Here is an 18421-nt window from a genome sequence, read left to right on the forward strand (position 1 = left end):
GCTCTGCCTCTCGACATTGAGAACTTATGAGCGACAACGTCGTACGCCTCAACACCACACAGACACAGGAGATCATGCTACGATACTTTGGTTTCGGCTCGGGCACCTCGGCGGCAGCGCCGTCAGCTGCCCTGAACCTGCCGGCGTCGTGGTACAGGAGCCCGGCCATGTACGAGCTTGAGCGCCGCGCCGTATTCTCGCAGCGCTGGATCCTCATCACGCACCAGCACAGATTCTCCAAGGCCGGCGATTTTCACACCTCCACGCACGCCGGCTTCTCCTTTTTCCTCGTACTGGACCGTGAGGGGAATATCAATGGCTTCCACAACATGTGCAGGCATCGCGCATACCCAATATTCGAGAAGAAGTCGGGCACGGCCAGCATCCTGAGCTGCAAGTACCACGGCTGGTCCTACGGACTGAAAGGCAACTTGGCTAAGGCGCCGCGGTTCGACACGGTCGAGGGTTTCGACAAGTCAAAGAACGGTATGCCGTCTGCTGCCCAAGAGAATGTGGAGGAGTATGGGCGAGCTCCAGACTAACCCCAAGTGCCAACCACGTAGACCTCTTGCCCATCCACGTCTACATCGACCCGTGCGGATTCATCTGGGTCAATCTCGAGGCTAGCAAGACACCCTCCATCAGCTGGGAAAAGGGGTTCGCCGGCTCCGTTGCCAAGATGCAAGGGTTCAACTTTGAGGACTACAGCTTCGACCACGCCTAGGATATGGATATTGCCGCCAACTGGAAGAGCCTGATCGACAACTCCAATGAGTGCTACCACTGCCCCACGTCGCAACCGCTCATCGCTGGGGTGTCAGACCTCACGCAGTCCAGCGTAGACCCCAACGCCAGCAGCCTCGAGCACACCATTGTCAACAAGCAAGGGTCCGACAAGGACCTCCAGCGCTCCATTCCCTTTTTTTACCCGAGCACCTCGGCCACCGTGACGTATGTTTTGCACTTCTCTTCTGATCGCACATTCAACCGCGTGCGCATGACAATTACTGACATTGGTGCGCACTTCGTCTATTGTGCAGGGACAACTTCTTCTACATCCAGCGAATGCTTCCCGTGACGGCAACCACGAGCCGAGTCGAGAACGAGGTGTTCAGGCACAAGAACGCCACCGACAAGCAGTTTGAGGATATCAACAAGTTCTACCACCAGGTCCTGAGCGAGGACAAGGACCTGTGCGACGGGGCGCAGAAGAATATGAACGCTGGGGTGCTTGTCGCGGGGGAGCTGCATCCGGAAAAGGAGAGAGGCCCGCTGTACTTTCAGCATGCTGTGCGCACCCAGATCATGGCGCACAGAAAGCTCGAGGAGGAGACGAACGGCGGGCGCGAGATCTGCCCGGCCGTCCCCAAGATGGACGGCACCAAGTCGTCTCTCGAGGAGAATGTGGACTTTTGCGCGAGTCTGGATGCCGCGGCGTGTAAAGCGGCGGATAGCCGACTAGTCTGGTGACCCCCACGGCCGGACGGGCGTGCGGGACACTTGAAAGAATAAATGAAATTGTAGAGGCGTGGCGCAGAACCAACATTGTAAATCAACTGAGCTCCCAATACTGCCGTCCTGTAGCAAGCGGCATGGAACCAAAGAGGACACATCGGCTCGACAGCAATCACGTGTCCCACTCCGGCCACTGTCGCCATAAAATGTAGTTGCCACTTCCGAAGGGAATGCTATACCCACAGCCTCGGCCCGATGGGATAAAGTGACGTTATAGGGGTTGGTGGCCGTGGTTGTGAATGGCAGAGTTACATGGGTCGCGCTTAAACCCGAACGCGGTGAGTGTCTAGTTATATGGAGCTAGTTAGCAGCCATCGCTCAGTTCTACTCGGCCAACTACGGCTGGCTGGAATGCCAAGATCGCAACAACTGGACACCTCAAGTGCCGCCTGCTTGATGCTGGGAGTTGCAATTCAGTGGCGATCTATCTACATAGCATTTCATCCGCAATTCATACTCTCAGATATGTGTTTTAAGAAATATGGTTGGACAAATTTGTGCACAACTCGTATCTGTACAGCACATTCCTTTTCATTAAAGCAAATACGTCTACACCGCCTTTGAGACCTCACCGTAGACATCTCTCATTAGTGAGGATATAACGCAAGCTCTGACATAGACGCGGATGTTCGTACAACGCGATAATGTCATTCGTCTAAAATCTTTAGGCGTGGAATGCAGTGCAAGAACGGTGCCCTAAACCGCTCGGCCAACAGACCAAAAGATTTAGCAGTACGCGGAATATATTAAATAGCAAGCTTAACTAGTACTACAGCTTAAAACGTATATACTTAGCCTTCAGGCTAGAATTTTAATAGTGTCTACTAAGGCTCTTAATTCCTTATTAGCACGCTACGCAGGGTCAGCACGGATCGCTCTAAGGCTTTTACTTTACTTACCTATCCTAGCGAGGCTACCTCGCCGGCGGTCGAGGGGAAACAAACCCCTTAGTTTTCACTGCGTTTAAATACGGGGTATAAAATTAAGGGCTACCGATGGTAGTTAAGGGGCTGGACGCTGTAAGAGCTGATTGCTCTCGCTATAGTAGAGTTTTTCGACAGCGAGTGGAACTTTATCGGTTCTAAGAGCGACCTCGTCCATGCCATTTCTGAAATGACCAACATAGACGAGGCCGTGCTCGAAGGCGCACAGTCTCTGGCATCGATTCCCGTGGGACGCAAGATATCCTGAGCAGCAAGCCGGCAGACTACGCGGGTAGAAGATCGCGTATACTCGCTCCTTGGGATCTTTGCCATCTCCATGCCATTACTTTATAGTGAAAGGATAAAGTCTTTCGAACGATTGCAGCAACAGGTTGCTAGTGAGAATAACGATCTCAGCCTGTTTGCATGGCAACATGAAACTGTGTCAGCGATAAGCACGGGCTCCGGACAGTGAAAGGATGACTGCCATGGCTTGGACAACAAGGACGCCAGAGAGGCGCAGGTGTCTGGGATATTCGCCGAGTCTCCAGCCGATTTTGAGCACTGCGCCTACCTGAATATGCACCCCAACCAGTCAACCAAAGAGTTCGCACTCACCAATGCCGGACTACACACTAGCACGACTGCTCTGTACAACAGTGCGACCAATGATAACGAGATTATTCTTGGTCTTGACTGCGTGGAGACGAGCAAATGGACACGGGACCAACCGCAGTATCTCAGTGTTAGACTAGTAATCTTGGTTAAAAAGGCCACTACGGTGTATATATATAATTACGCAACATTTAGGCGCAAAACATCGACTTGTCTCAACCCGAACTTTAGTAGCACGACGCCAATACATATCATCCCATTGTGACTAATTATTCATATCTGTAGCCGAGGGCCGCAGTATCCATGACATCTCTGATCTTGATGCTCTTACCAAAGAAGGGGTAGTCGAGGGGGGTGTCGAGGGTGACATTCTTGTAAGGGATGTCGCCGAAAAAGTTGAACGGGTAGGCAAAGTTGACGTCGGGGCCGCCGATGGCATTCTTTCTCTTGTTCCAGTCGGCGCGCTGCCACTTGTCCCAGGCCCAGTCGAGCGCGCCGTGGATCATGTAGAACAGCGGATCCGCGGGCGATGAATACATGTCCGAGGCGTCGCCAACCTGGCCGCCGATGCCCAGGTGCAGGCCAGCGTGAATGGTCAAGCCCGCGACGTCGAAGCTGCGGCCCTGGATGGCGACGCTGAACTCGTCATAGGTCTTGGCGTTCCACATGGTCTTGACGTTGGCCGGGCTGATGGTGAGCGAGACAAAGAGGGGATCGAAGTCCCGACGGACACAGTTGGGCGAAAAGCTCGTGTTCAGACCTGTCTTTCATGTCAGCGCACGCCCATGTGCGGGTCAAGAAACGAAAGTGGAGGGTGATGGACGGAAGCCTTACCGAGGCCCATGTTTCCGACGAGGCCGGCGAAGGGTCCCTTGTCTATGCATCCGCCTCCGGTTCTGCCCGGCATGATAGTCGGGGTCTTGACGGGGAATAGGACAGGATCGCTGATATCGGCGATGAACTCGCCGTTGCCTCCGAAGCCGTAAGTGTTGTCGAAGACGGGCGACTTGGGGAAGCCCGCCTGGGTGTTGTCCAAGGTAAAGTCCCAGTACGGGATGGCTCCCTTAAACCCGCACGTGTTCTTCAGATCCTGCTGCCAAAGCTGGAGCAACCAGCGATGCCAGGCCAAAAATTGTCCCTGAGGGACGGGTTAGTGTCCGTTCATCCCCACGCCAGGGGGCAGTGGTAGGCAAGTACGTACATTAAAGTGCACAAAGTCGGTCTGGATAATGTGCATAGCCAGGAAGTCATCGTAGCGGCTTCTCACCCCGTCGTAGGCGCCACCGGTCTTGCCAGGCTTGGATTGCAGGCACTTGATGGCCTGGATGTAGGCCAGGCGGTCCGACTTAGGAAGCTTGCGCCTGTCGACGGTTAGCTGTGCGTCCTGCAAGGCACTCCCCGCATGGCCATGTGGTCACATGCAGCAAGCCCCCATGCCATGCCGGGAGAGCAAGGAGAGAAAAACAAGGCATAGTAACACTCACCACTCCTTCCTGACGAGCAAGCCACCGCTAGTTGAAGCAGAATCAGATGTAACGCTGTCGACGGCCTGCGGCGCGGCACTGACGCAGGGCAAGGCGATCGCCGTGGTCAGCAGCAGCAGGGTCGATTGGAGCGAAAGGAAGTGCATATTGATGGGTCTGTGACGGTCCTTGTGGCTGGGGAAAGGTTTCACCGGGGGGCTTTGACAATCGGCTGAACCCTGAGCTGCAGAAAGAGAACGGAAGTCGGGCGGGGGACTGCAGTTGTAGATCCCGATGTTTCTGATTGAGAACGGGCACCTACAAATATATATAAGAAAAGGAGAGTCTCGCTCCCCGGCCTCCGCACCGATGCCGCATCAATCAATCATCTTAGTTTACATTTCTCAGGTGTCGGGTCATCGTCGACGGGCTACAATGGCATGATTCTATCGGTCGGCCGCCCCTCCTCCGCCCGGCTTTCTACTGCCAAGGCAAGGAGCTGATGCCCTCTGGACCAGCTAAGGGTCCCTCGTGTCCGCCACCATGTCCTGCATATCCTCCAGCTTAGCGGTCGGGATGCCCCGTCTGGTCCCACTTGGCTCAATGACTCGATTACTGTCGTTGCCATGTTGCCATGTCCAGCGGTGATGACTTCCCGAAGAGGCTTGCTGGCCGACATGGTCTTGCAAGGGGCAGACGCCGCTGAGGGGGCCCGGGCCACTAGTCGCTTGCGGTCGCTTGGAGTCTGACGCTATTGCAGCATCTAGAACTCCGGGTAATTACCATATCCTTGCGGACGGTAGGAACTATACACCCTTGTAGGTGCCCCGCTGTTCAGATGTCTCCTCTAGTTGTTACCCTAGTTCATAGATATTATAGCGGGCAGCCCTCAATATCTATTTTGACACACTTATGCAATTTGGCACACATACCAAAGCCCTCTCAGCTACCTTATAACTGCTCTGCTAATAAGACAAGACGTACCTGGTGGTTAACTGGTAACTATAAGTTGAGCAAAGCTATTCCACGTGAAGGACTAGTGCAATTATACGTTACTTCCTAATATCTGCGTACACGTCATCCCTGCAAATCTCAGCCGAGAGAAAAGTACTGTTAAAACGCGAACTCAATCGGTGAATTGCCACATTGACACAGGGTTGTGGTGTCGACACCGCCCCTGGAGGGATAGCTGGGGCGCATTGATTCAGCCCATGGAGCATACCCACCCCAGACCGCGTGGCACCAAGGATAAACAGGTAACTCGACGGTGCCAGTCCAGGACCATGATGAGGAACCAACCCTGTTCGTATGGGGTGGCCAAATTATTACGCAGCTGGTTTGAGCCCACATCTGCGAGCCAGCCTGACAACCTCATCTTGTTTGCCAACTGTACGTTACCGGCGCAGGGCAAAACAAACGCCTATTAATTGCAGCGATGGTAATAGCAGACGGTTTCGATAGATGATAGGACCTCGAACGATGGAACGGCCTGCAGATTTTCGAAGCGCGAGACGAAAAGGGCAAGCATAAGCCCGAACCCTGCGGCTCGGGAGGTTTCTTCACCTGACCCAGGTGCTGCAACCACATAATTAGCCCCTTGTTTGGGGCTGAGAAGTACCCCCGACAGGCGGGCGTGACCCTGCGTTTTCTATGTCATGATCTGCAAGGGCCGCCCGCTGCAGGAAGGCGCCCATGTGTAGGGAAGCCCGTTAAAAAAAAGTCTTAGTTCAGGCCTTAGTACAAGGGTCCCCTGCAGGTCGCCGTCGCCAATGCTGCCACTGGAAGTGAGGTTATCTTTAACCACGTTGTAGGCTATCCCAGCCCAACTCTGTCGGCGTCTACGTCGCCCGAGGTTGTTGTCGGACTCGCTATAGGACTCTCTCCTAAGTATTATCCCTACCCTTAGGTCTAATCCGCCGTCCTTCCTTGTACTCATTACCGCCTTCAAGCCTTATTATCTCTTGAATATAGTAAGGAATTCGCTCTGTGTCGGCCTGGATCTTCCTCTACGGTAAGAACGTCGTATAGGCATTGACGGGGCTATCTTATTAAAGTTGGAACTCACAGCTAAAACACATGCTAGGTGACACGGCTGGCACCCTGATCCAGCAAGGGGCCCCTGCGGACCAAGACCTTTCTGACACAGCTCTGTAATCTTTGAGGCAAAGATCCGCAAAACTGCAGGCACCTTGATTTGAAATCCCTGCGCAAGTCGGCATGGCACCCTTCCTACTCGCCAATCCGCGCCTTCCCTAGTGGGCTAGTTCCGGCGAACTCCTGAATTGACAAGCCACAATCCAACCTGGCATAGCATGGCTTCTCCAGCTGGGCGCCGGGTCGGGCCACTATTCCCCATCCCCCAGTCTTCTGCGAGAAAGGTATGTCCGGAAAGCTCCCCCGATCCCGTCGTCCCGGGGGTTCTTGGATTGCCTGCTGCCTTTGGTAGGTTCTCCAAGCTTAACTCGTATGGTCTGCGGTGCCGGCATGCAACCCGGATGCCAAACCGGTTCCTGATGCGACAGGGAGACGGGGAGGAGGGGACTTGGCCCTTAGCCCGGCTGCAACCCCAAACCCCTGGCCAAGTCTGCATCTCGCCCTCACGTTTTGCAACTTCTGCATGGCAGCACGCACCCAGGTCAAGGATGAGCTGATGCCAATTGTGTGGGTACGGATACATAACTAGTGATCGTCGCTCACGGTCCCGGACTGCGAGACAAGCTCAGATCGACAACCATCTATCGCGCTCCCGCTGGGTCCTCTTGGGTCCATTTCTTTGAGTCCGCAGCCAGACTTCCCGGACCAGACAAAATGTCGAGCCCGGATGGGATCCCGGATCCCAGCACACTAGGCCACTTCTCGACATCCCCCGACTACAAAGGCTACGAGGTCCTCGGGCTCAACGTCGCCCTCATAGTATGTACGACACTGGTCGTTGGCACGCGGCTGTACGTGCGAGCCTTCATGGTCAAGGTGCCCGGCCTGGACGACCTGTTCGCCTTCCTGTCCTGGGGATGTGTGGTGGCCCTGTCTGCGTCAGAGATCAAATGTAAGGTGCATCCTGCGGCCCAAAGGCGGCGCAATGAGAACAAGAGAGAGAGACAAAGGCAGGGAAACGCTGACATGAGATCGTAGCTGTGGAGTATGGCAGCGGTGCGCACGTCTGGTTGGTTCCGCCAGAGCTCATAGCGAAATTTTTCGAGGTACCATATCCAGCGGCAACACTCCCCCCTCTGACGAGGAAAAAAGGTGCTAACGAACCACAATCAGTCGCTCGTAAACAACACCCTGATTTACTTCATTGGCACCGGATTGATGCGACTGTCCATCATCGCATTTTTGCCCCGCCTGAGCACTGAAGGTAAGGAAACACTGCCGGCATCGCATCCTTTGATGACCCAACGCTGAGAATGTCTGCCAGTGTTATACACCCGCATCGGCTATGGAGTCGGCCTCCTGATCATCGCGCAAACCCTCGGATGCTTCTTCTACAGGCTCACGGAGTGCAAACCGATCAAGGACATCTGGCTGGTCCCGACGACGCCCGGATTGAACTGCGTCACGCCGCAGGAGGAGAACACCATGATGGTGGCCCACCAGGCCATCGGCATCATTATCGACATCGCCCTGCTCGCACTCCCGATCTGTATCATCTGGAAGAAAATGCTACACTCGAACAAGAAGATCCAGGTGGTCTTGATCTTTAGCATTGGCATCTTCGTCGTCGTGACTGGAATTGTCCGCATCATCATGCTGAAGACGCTGCTCTTCCTCGAAGACCCGTACGTCCTAAACACCCTCTCGCTCCTGTCCCACTTGAGTGTGACCACAATTCTGATCGCTCCCTCCCAGAACCTACAACATGTCAACCATCGGCCCCTGGACCGATCTGGAGGGCCACATCGGCCTCTGGTGCGCGTCCTTCCCCGCCCTGCATCCCATCCTCCGCCTCGTCTCGTACAAGCTCGGCCTGCGGAGCAACCCACTGAGCTCGAAGAAGACCCTCAGCAAGACCCCGAATACGAGAGACACCCGGCAGCAGGCCACGTACCGGAAAAGCAAGGGGGGATATATCCAGAGCGGGTATGGCATCGATGCCGACGACGGCAGCGAGCGCGGGATCGTGGCGGTGAGCGCCAAGGGCATGGAGATGGATAACCTGGACATCGGTACCGACAAAATTTACAAGCATACAGGATTCCACATGCAAGTCGACAAGGTTATACCGGCTTAGAGCTGGTGCTTTCAATAGGCGCAGAATTTGAACTTGGCGCGGATACCTAGTACTGAATGATATAATATACCAATGAGTTACTCAATTACTCCCGGCCAAATAGAATAACTACCGTGTAACGTTAGATACCAATGTTTATAGTAGTAAGGAGACCTACTACTGAGTTCAATAATTTTCGTACTACGGCTAAAATTTTAGAATGAATATATTGGCTAGCCCTATTACAACGACCCTACTGTCTTATTCCAGGGCGGTTTTAAGTGAAAATCAAGGGGCCCGGGCGCTGCACATCGCCAACGGCATCCCTGCATACCATGAAGTCTCGCTCATTCTCTCCCCACACATGTCATGTCCTACGAAAGGTCTATGCACGTAGCAGGTCCGTCTCATTCTAGTCCCTTTTCTAGCGGGTTTACTCAATACCCTTTACCCCAGATTTCCTCTCTACCCCCATATTTTCCACTCAAGGTAATAACCCGAGGAACCCACAAAACCGATAGCAGCCGGACAGCCTACAGTAGAACGATACGCAACTAGTTACTGTGTACATCCAAGAGTTCGTGTCTGTTGCACAGATAAAGGTCATACCGAGCAAATCCCATTACATTATCACGATCCGACCTCCGGGGTCACCCATCTAGTCGGGGTTTCATAGGTTGCTGTTCTGTACAGTAGGTAAGGTTTGTTCAATCTCACAACGTATCAAATGTTATTCTCTCTCTAGGGCTGCGATGTCTCCTTGAAGAGATATCAATCTCGTCAGTGACGTGACTGGTTCAAGTGATGGTAAGAATGATACTTAGATTGATCGTTGAAGTATAAAGGTAATGACTGTCAGTCTCGGAAGTTCTTCACAATATATATGCCCTTGCCTTCACCGTGCCTGTCATGCCTCTTTGCAGTCATGACGTTTCGGGTGACGGTCATGTCCCCCGAGGTGGCCGTCAGTCTTCGTGGGGTGACGGTCATGCATAACTCCATGACCGTCGTTCCTGTAACTGGAACCCTTATCGCTACCGTGTGCTTACATAAGAAACCCGTGACGGTGTTGTCGCGTGATCTGCCCTTGTCCTTGGCCCGATCCTGCCAGCCTACCTGTTTGTATTTCCTTTGCCCAAACCGTCGTCCCCTGTTGGTTCGCTCCTGTCACAGACATGCCGTTCGAATCCTGTTGTTCTTTGTCTTGTAACCAGATAGAAGTGTATGCGAACGTCTCGCTCAGTGTTACTGTTTCTGTAACATATTTATAGACCGATCGAGGTTGGCATGAGCCTCACATCATGAGTTGGTTGGTATAATCTGATGATGCAGAAATTTTTATTGCGACGGAAAAATCAGTCCCAGTCCAAGTCCAAGAGCGACTTGTGGGCGAATTTGTGGTTGCATGCATGCGTGCAGGCATGATAGGCGTTGTTGCATCCAGAAATATGTCCGGCGCCGAGCGCCTTTCTAATTGCCAAACATCCGGTACAAACCGCTACACATCCGGCAGTACAGGTTATGACACTACCAGTGCCAGCAGTGACGATGGGACTAAGCAGGGGAAGGATGACAAGCAATGCCGACGTAAACCTCATTTCGTGTGCCGCTGGGTGTTTATAGATGGTGTCTAAATCATAAATGAGATGCGGAGCTTCTGGTATTTGTATTGTGGAATGTTTTCACTCACATATAAGCGTTAGAAGCCGTGAAATCCGCAGTCTGCTGAGGAGAAAGTGTTCTGATATCATTAGCATCAGAGCCCTACTTATAATTGAAACAGCTGAAGTCGAAAGCCGCGCATCTAGACCTGTCTGAACACTCCGTGTGTGCCAGCGCAAAAGCACCACAGCTCAGCTGAACCACCTTCGCAAGCTGTAATGCGGCATACCGTGCACAGCTGAATGCGCCCTCTTGCGCTAAGGGATTGCAAGTACTCTTCTTGTTGGTCGTGTCGAGCATGTAGATGGCCAGAGTAAAAGTGCTATAGCTCAGCTGAACCGCCTTCGGCAAGCTGTGATACGGCAGACACATATGTCGGTGATGTCAGGTCTTCTGACCCAAAAGGTAGCAAGCGAGGCAGGAGATCAGTGCTGTCTCTTCTCTGGTCGCCCAGCTTCTGTAGCAGCATATCAGACTGCTGCTTGGCGAGCTTCTGAAGTTGCTCCACAGGGTCATTGTGACAACGCAGAACATTAGTCAGGTCGCAAAGGCTACCGGACACCTATACGCAGGGAACACCACGCCGGTCCGTGTGGGGAGTCCTCGATGGCGAGCTTGATACGGACTTTCCAGGCATCTGGAGCAAGACGGTTGTGCACTCGCACGAGCACGGCACGGTCCTCATAATCCCCCGCGAGCGAAACATGACACGGTTCTACATTGAGATGAAGGAGTCCGACACCTCGTGCGGGCTCCTCCTGGACCAGATTATGCAGCAGGCCCGCCTCATTCTCGCGCCCTACCGCCTCGAGTGGACATCTGTCGACTGGTTCGGCAACTAACAGGTCGCGCAACGCGTGACCGCCCGCTTCTCGGACCCGGCAGAGCGCGCATTCATCGGAGGCGACGCTAGCCACACCCACTGCCCAAAGGCCGCCCAGGGCATGAACACGAGCGTCCACGACTCGTGGAACCTGGCGTGGAAGCTTAACCTCGCCGTCCGCGGGCTGGCGCGTCCAGGCGTCCTGCTGTCCACGTACGAGCTGGAGCGCAAGAAGATTGCGTTCGACCTCATCGACTTTGACTACGAGCACGCCACCAGCATCGCCGCCGGGGACGCCGAGACACTCGCGGCCAGCTTCCGCACCAATGTCCGCTTCATTGCAGGCGTAGGAGTCGAGTATGGCGCCAATAGCATCAATCAGACCGGCGTCGCAACGGAGCAAGGCACGGGCACTTTGTTGGCTTTGGCCAAGCCCGGTTGCACACTGCCTCCGGCAAAGGCCACCCGTTACATAGACGCCAACCCGGTAGACTTGCAGCTCGAAATCCCCGTGCTCGGTCAATTCCGCATCTACCTGCTGGTGCCAGACCTGACTGGCAGTACGGAGGCTGGTTTCCTCAGAGACCTTGACCAAAGTGTCAGGGACCCTGCCTCCTTCTGGTCCAGAGTTTCAACGACTGCCGCCACGTCTTATGCTAGCAAACCGAGACCAAGTCGCCCAAAGGACCAACACATCTTACCTGAGCGATACACAGCCGTAAGCGAGCTATTCACATTTGCACTTATAAGTAAGTCCCCATCCTCTCCGTTGCATCATTGCATCCGTGACCATACCTGAGCACTTCTCCTCCAGCATCAACCGACAAGAATGACTTCGAGCTTGCAAGCCTGCCGAGCACTTTCGCCCACAGCAAGTGGACTGTATACCTCGACGATGCGTGCAGTCTCGATACTCGAGGACTCAGCTGCTCCGAAAAATGGTTCGGAAGCGCCAGGGAGAGCAAGGATATTGTGGTTCTCAAATGTGCGTCCCGATGGATATCTAGGGTCGGTCAAGAGATGGCAGCCATCTTCTCAGGTCGGCGCGGGCATCGCGGCAGTGCAGTGTTTGGACCAGTACTACGAGAGTTTCCTGCAAGCAGGGCCATAGAATATGGCCAAGTAGAGTCTCTATTCTCAGAAAGTTCACGTGTGTCCGAACAGTCAGTTGAGCAGAGAGCAATATTGGAGCGATGCCAATTCAGTGTAGATTCCAACCCTAATTGTAATCTGTGACTAGACAGAGCCCATGTCTGACTTCCCCCCGCATCGCGGTACCAATGCTGTGGCTTGCAGCACAAGTTCCCAAGGCGAAGGAAGGATTCGCTGCTAGTGTCTCCCGTACATGGCCTTGCGATATGATGCCACCCCCAAGAAATTCGCCGCCTCACCATGATCATCGCAAGAAGATACTAGGAGGCCCGCAGGACTTGGAAAGCTGTTTGGTGATTATGATGCTCGTATCAGTGGAGTGTGTATCAAGTATTGTGGCTATTTTACCCCGGGGCCGTCACCGCCCTACTACAAGCCATGCCTCAAGAGTCGTATAGAACAGTAACCCCAGCGCCCTGCTAGACGGTTAGCCCCGGAGGCAGGATCGTGATACCTCCTTACAAAAAGCCTTGATATTCTGGGAGGGTACTAAGTTTTCTACATATGGAAGTTATTAAGCTTTAAAAATCCTTATATAAGCAGGGATAAGAAGTGTCTCACTTACTTAGGTATTTCAGAAACTTGTGGATTACGTTATGATAGATATATTCATTATTATCTGTACAATCCGATGAGCAAGGAACCGGACATGATACAGTTCGGAAGGTCTAACCCAGTCTCTCGCGCCCAGACTCTCGCGCCCAGACTCTCGCGATAAGCAGAGCGCTCGGAGCGTACGGTCGAACAATAATTGTTCTTGGCGGCATGTTCAAGAAACCTACTTGCTGCAGCCCGGCGCATTAGCTGGCTATCCGGCAAGCCTCAGTGGCCACTGATTGAGCACCACAGGTCAGCGGAAGCCAGTAGTAGATTGCTGTCCAGAACTGCATGAAAACAAGCTAGTGCCCTGATGTCCACCCCCCTCAGCCTTACACGGACCAGGGCTGCTGCACCTCGGGTCGAGGTCGCACTGGACTCTTGAACAAGCGGGCAAATGCAGGTCGACCCCACCCAAGATAAGCGTGATTCACCTCCGTGCGGCTGGATCTTGCTGTCTGGTCCTGCCTAGATCTGGAAATGCCCAGAAGAGGACTAGTTGCAAAATCTTCGGCTGTCTGGTGTTGCTGATTGGGCCACGGAAGGCAGTTGCCAAGACTCAGCCCTCTGCGCGAAATGGCCACAAGTCCGATCGAGCATATTTTGCGGTGAGATAAGGCTGGTGACAACAACGAGAGACACTTTAAAGGGGGCATGCCACTGCTCGACGTAAGCAACTGCGATGTCTTCCTTTCTGATCCGCGGCTGGACTTGTCCGAAAGATCTCTCTTCGTTGTGCCAATACTGGCCAGACATCACGACACCACTTGTGCGAGAGCGACAGAGACAAGGACAGCAAGGGCCTTGTCACAACAGCATCAACGCCGTCATCACTTACCACGGACATCCCAGCAGCTCGATCACTCAATAATCCACAACAACAATGTCACGACAGCCACAACATGGAGCTCCGACGTCGTCGTCCCTTGGTCTCCTTCTCGCGGCCGTCCTGTACGCCCACCTCGCTTCCGCCGCGTCCATCACCAACGGGCCCCTCGCTCCCGTGACGGTGGCCGTATCCAACATGGCATACTCGACAGCACGCGAGTGCGCCAGGTACTGCCTCGAGTACGGAGGAATCTGGCACTGCGGCTACAACGCGGGCTACTACGGCCTGGGGTCGGGCCTGGGCTGCGGATGCGCCTCGACCAACGGGTGTTTCTGCAATGCCGCCTATGCCACCTCGGCGACGAGCTACTTGTCCTCGTGCATTAGCGCCGGATGCGGGAGGGTCGTCGGGACGGGGTGGACGAGCGAGCTGAATGCTATGCTGGGCATATACGACGCGTACTGCAGCACGGCCAATGTCGAGCAAGAGGTGGTTAGTTGGACGCCGACGGCCACTGCGACTGGTGCTGGTGCTGGTGGTGCAAATGGTGGAAGTGCTACCACGGCGGCGGTGACGGGGACTAGGCCGACTAACACTGCTGCGTCGGCGACGTCGAATCCGTCAACCGGGGAGACTGGAAATAATGGGAATGGGGACAAGGGTAGTGGGCTCAGCCAGTCTGACATTGTCGCCCTCGCGGCCAGTCTCGGCGTCGGGATCCCGAGTCTCCTCATCGCCGGCATCACCCTGTGCGTTCAGCTGCGAAAGAAGAAGAGACGGGCCGGAGAACGCGAATCAGCGATGGTCACTGGTGGGTATGGCTATGATGGCAGCTCGTTCGAGACGACTACCGTGGGTCATGTTGGCGTGCAGCAGGTGAGGAAGTGACGTTGTAGTGTCGTAGCGGTCGAGCGCCATGAGGCGGATGGGGGTTTATCCCACTGGCGTATACCATTCTTGAGTCAGGCCATGGAAAGGTGCCCAACGAGAGAGACCCTGAGTGGCTTCGATGTCGTTGCAAACCCTTAGTGAAGGAAAACAAGCATCAGGAAATGCTGGCAATGAACTTATCGTTTGTACGTATACGCTTCGTTAGAGTAGCGCGGGCGCGTCTATAGCGACGCTTCTTATCCGGAGGTCGTCGTATAAGTCGGCCTGAGTATCCGGGGTAACCAGTCTAGATATCTAACTACTACCTAGCTTATCTTATAGTACACTATTCTTATAAATAGCGCAGTTCGACTAACTATATAGTACTAAAAGTTACTCTTCCACCTTTTAAGCGCTGCTTCCGCCTTTCTATCAATCTCCCTTAAATATGCTTCCTTATCTAACTTTCTGCTCTCAAGGTCCTTAACGGATTCTTCGACTACCGCTGACCTTTTATCGAAGGTCTCCTTCTTCTCCTCCTGGAGTTCTTTTCTCTGCATCTTCAGGCGCTCGCTTTGCTCAATTCGGTCCTTGCTATACTGTGCCTCAAAATCAGCCAGTTCCTGAGCTGCATTCTTCTGCGCCTGTGCAAGGTCTCTCTGCAGATCCTCTTGTTCCTTCTCCGCTTCCGTGCTAATGAGGTATTGGAAAGCGATTTCCTCGCGCCAGAGCGCAGGGGGTCCCTCTGGCGACTGGAACGAGCTGGTGACATGGACCGCGTAGAAGTCGCGGACCAGAGCGATGATCTCTTCCATTGTAACCGTTGTGCCAAGCTTGACGTCATTGTTGAGGCCATCGGCCACGTCGTCCTGGATATCTGTGATTATCGCGTTGAGGCTCTCCTCGACCATAGTCTGTAGGCCCACGGCGCTGCGGACCGCTACCTCGACGGCCTTGGGGTTGCTCGCTGCTCGCTAGGAAGCCGGCGGATGACTTCATTGACCGCGCTCTGGTACTCATTCTTGGTTGTGACCCACAACCCCGATCTCAGGTGCGTTGCCATCTTGGCCTCGATACGTCTGGTTAGCTACTCGCGCCACTTGGGGTCTAGGTCCGAGAGCATGGGCTCCACGCCGCGCCGCACGACGTTCGGGCCGCCGACGACGTCGACCACGCCCAGCTTTAGTTCTTGGTCGTTGGTGGCGAGGTCTCTGCCGCCGCCCTGCCACGGCGACCCCTTGTCGACGACTGTGTCACTATCGGGCTTGAACTTCGCGTACACCTCGGCAAGATCCAGCGGGCGGCCGCCCGTGATCTGCTTGGCAAGCTTCCTGGCAATCTCGACCTCGGAGACCTTCGGATGATAGTGGGCGTGTCTTTGGCCGGGTTCTGCGCCTCGGTCCGGGCCACGTCGAGGTTCTCCTTCGCGGGGTTTCTCTCGGCCTCGCCGCGCAGCTGCAGGTAGGCTAGCAGGGCGTGGTTGAACTTACCCGCCTTCTGTCCGAGGCAGTACAGCACGTCGTACGCGAACAGCATCTTCTCAAGCCTCTCGGGGCCGAGCTATTCGAGAAACTCGTCGACGCTCTCGAAGCCGAGCTCGTCGGCGATGAAGCTGACGACGCCGGGGATGGCGGTCACCGACCACATGGCCACGCCGGTGATATTGTTCGCGGTGCTGAAGCCGCGCGGCGCGGGCGACGAGCCGATACCCGAAACCGAGTGCGCGATCCCATCGCCAGCCTGATGGAGGCTGTGGAAGGCGAGGCCTAGGTCGAGTGGCTGCTTCTCGGACACGGTTTGCAAGATCAGCGTTTGGGCGCCGCCGTCCACGATGTGCCCTCGGACAATCACCATGTCGGACATGATGGCGGCCACTGTCCCCGGAGGAAGCGGAGAGCCGTTTTTGCACTGCCGATGCAGAAAGTTGGCGCCGTCGGCGAGGGCTTTCTTGACCTTGTCGGTCTGGTATAGTTCCTGTAGCTCTTTGGTGTCCTTAGCGGCCTTGAGACCCGCGATGATCTCACCGTGGACGTTCTCGAGCAGCATGCCGTTGAAGCCGGGGAGGTTGTTGAGATAGTGGAACCCAAGAGAAGGCTTTTGAAGGGCCTTCTTGGGGTCGAAGCTGGGGTCCGACGGCAGGTCTCTGCTGTACTGGTAGAAGCGGCTGTCGCCGTTAACGAAACCCGCGTACCATGCACCGCCCTTTCGGTCGTCTGGCTGACCCTCCGCGGGCGCGTACTTATTGGGTAGTTGGATCGTCTCTTGCAAGATGGCGTTGAAATCCCGCCCGCCGATCGTGCCGGCTTGAACATGTTGTTGCATCTCCTTGGTCAACTTGCTCCAAATCGGCGTATACCTGCCCGGTGCCAAGTCCAAGACGGAGCCCGGCGCAGCCGTCAGACTGCACATCAGCGACAACGGCGCCTTCACCTTTCGTGGCCGCGACAAAAAGATGCACACGTTCGAGGTTCCTCCGGGGCTGAGGATGCCCTTCTCGCACAAAGAGATCGCCGCCGAGGGCGCAAAAGATGACGAGTTTGTGCCGCTGACGGAGCTTGTCAAGGGCGAAGACTTCGAGCTCGACTTCCTCGACGGGAAGCACGATCCGATCCCGATGAAATCGCCGCTCGGCTCGTGGACCATCGAGGTGCCTTCAGGTTATGACCTCTCCGCATGCCGCGAGATCCGCTTCGTCTTCCGCGTGCAGTACAGAGCGTGAAGGACAGGGGAAGTGTGGTTATTCCGTGGAAACTTAGTGCCGTCGGAGGGTACTGTAAAAACAATGCACCCTACCGTCTCATTCCACCCCGTCGTTAAGTCAATTTCAAGTGGTCCACATGCCCCACATATACAGTATCGACCGTACATACCGCGAGATCTTTCTCCTTCTCAAGTAGGATATGTTATATCCGACGGAAGGCCTATACACGTGATAGATCCGTCTCATTCCAGCCCCTTTTCTAGGCGGATATGGGTCCACTCTAAACCCCAGATTTACCCCAATTTTTCCCTAGATACGATCCACCGATAGTCCAGATAGCCGGTAGTTCGATAACGACCTATAGTACGACGATATAGAACCGATCGCAAATTAGACTAGCTACGATGCCGGGGGTAATAGTAGCCCCGACCAGGTCCTTACGTTCCCACAACTCTCTACCCATCTAGGATATTACGTCCTTATCTACTACAGGATCGAGTATCGACACGCTATCTTACTAGATAGAGCCCAAGTAGCTACATACCTCTAGAACAAGCACAGCGTTCCACTAGCCGACAGGTTAGGCCTCGTGGAGCATATACGCGATAACTACTCTTAACGCTTTCGCAAACCTACAGATGCAGCTCTGCCGCCGCCTTGGGCTTTCAAAGCCCATTATAATCCTCAGACCTATGATAGCTTCAGCTGCCGCAAGAGCGTCGTCTTCACGACTAACTTCCACGAGCTTATAAGGCATCTCTCTCATAACCACCTTCACGGGGAAACCTCGACCCGTGAGCGAATTAGCCTTCTCTACGACGACGTTTACCTACAGTCAATCCGGCATCTGGACCCTATATTGGAAGTCGGAGTTTAAGTCGTTTTCTCAACAGGTCGTGGAAAAGGGGGATCCAACTTGACGTACCTAAGCCCACTAGCCGAAAATCGAATCCATAATTTGTCTTACCGAGGCACATGCCAAGATGCGCCTCTCGGACACTATCTCAGGAGACGGGACTACGACCCCCACGGGACTGTGGGGTCCGACTCTAGGCAGCAGT

The 18421-nt window shown here is 54.5% G+C and overlaps 7 protein-coding genes across 7 annotated transcripts; 4 read left to right on the forward strand and 3 right to left on the reverse strand.

The window, feature by feature from the left end:
* Positions 1–26: 26 nt before the first annotated feature.
* B0I36DRAFT_387574 (Rieske [2Fe-2S] iron-sulfur domain-containing protein) lies at positions 27–2706 on the forward strand (the record flags this gene model as incomplete). The annotated part of the gene is made up of 5 exons (XM_046161191.1): positions 27–486; positions 564–670; positions 725–951; positions 1041–1438; positions 2561–2706. The coding sequence occupies 5 exons, from the start codon at positions 27–29 to the stop codon at positions 2704–2706; spliced, it is 1338 nt and encodes a 445-aa protein (XP_046006901.1).
* Positions 2707–3134: 428 nt separating this feature from the next.
* On the reverse strand, positions 3135–4943 carry B0I36DRAFT_296087 (uncharacterized protein). The gene is made up of 4 exons (XM_046151882.1): positions 4538–4943; positions 4255–4414; positions 3888–4191; positions 3135–3813 (listed from the first exon to the last, which is right to left on the reverse strand). The coding sequence occupies exons 1-4, from the start codon at positions 4681–4683 to the stop codon at positions 3323–3325; spliced, it is 1101 nt and encodes a 366-aa protein (XP_046006902.1). The 5' UTR covers positions 4684–4943; the 3' UTR covers positions 3135–3322.
* Positions 4944–6873: 1930 nt separating this feature from the next.
* B0I36DRAFT_333055 (uncharacterized protein) lies at positions 6874–8960 on the forward strand. Its single transcript, XM_046155168.1, has 5 exons — positions 6874–7562; positions 7649–7716; positions 7784–7874; positions 7935–8295; positions 8366–8960. The coding sequence occupies exons 1-5, from the start codon at positions 7325–7327 to the stop codon at positions 8745–8747; spliced, it is 1140 nt and encodes a 379-aa protein (XP_046006903.1). The 5' UTR covers positions 6874–7324; the 3' UTR covers positions 8748–8960.
* A 1800-nt stretch (positions 8961–10760) lies between these two features.
* On the forward strand, positions 10761–12322 carry B0I36DRAFT_376906 (phenol hydroxylase; the record flags this gene model as incomplete). The annotated part of the gene is made up of 5 exons (XM_046160510.1): positions 10761–10899; positions 10926–11209; positions 11234–11960; positions 12026–12196; positions 12219–12322. 5 exons carry the CDS (start codon positions 10761–10763, stop codon positions 12320–12322), a joined length of 1425 nt encoding a protein of 474 aa, XP_046006904.1.
* A 1521-nt stretch (positions 12323–13843) lies between these two features.
* On the forward strand, positions 13844–14824 carry B0I36DRAFT_392793 (uncharacterized protein; the record flags this gene model as incomplete). The annotated part of the gene is made up of 1 exon (XM_046161445.1): positions 13844–14824. One exon carries the CDS (start codon positions 13844–13846, stop codon positions 14675–14677), a length of 834 nt encoding a protein of 277 aa, XP_046006905.1. The 3' UTR covers positions 14678–14824.
* Positions 14825–15045: 221 nt separating this feature from the next.
* Positions 15046–15570, reverse strand: B0I36DRAFT_387577 (uncharacterized protein; the record flags this gene model as incomplete). Its single annotated transcript, XM_046161192.1, has 1 exon — positions 15046–15570. One exon carries the CDS (start codon positions 15568–15570, stop codon positions 15046–15048), a length of 525 nt encoding a protein of 174 aa, XP_046006906.1.
* A 649-nt stretch (positions 15571–16219) lies between these two features.
* On the reverse strand, positions 16220–16981 carry B0I36DRAFT_367189 (uncharacterized protein; the record flags this gene model as incomplete). Its single annotated transcript, XM_046159417.1, has 1 exon — positions 16220–16981. One exon carries the CDS (start codon positions 16979–16981, stop codon positions 16220–16222), a length of 762 nt encoding a protein of 253 aa, XP_046006907.1.
* Between the last annotated feature and the right edge of the window lie 1440 nt (positions 16982–18421).

Source organism: Microdochium trichocladiopsis (genome assembly GCF_020744255.1).
Source record: "Microdochium trichocladiopsis strain MPI-CAGE-CH-0230 chromosome Unknown B0I36scaffold_10, whole genome shotgun sequence".
In the NCBI taxonomy this organism is placed as follows: Eukaryota; Fungi; Ascomycota; class Sordariomycetes; order Xylariales; family Microdochiaceae; genus Microdochium; species Microdochium trichocladiopsis.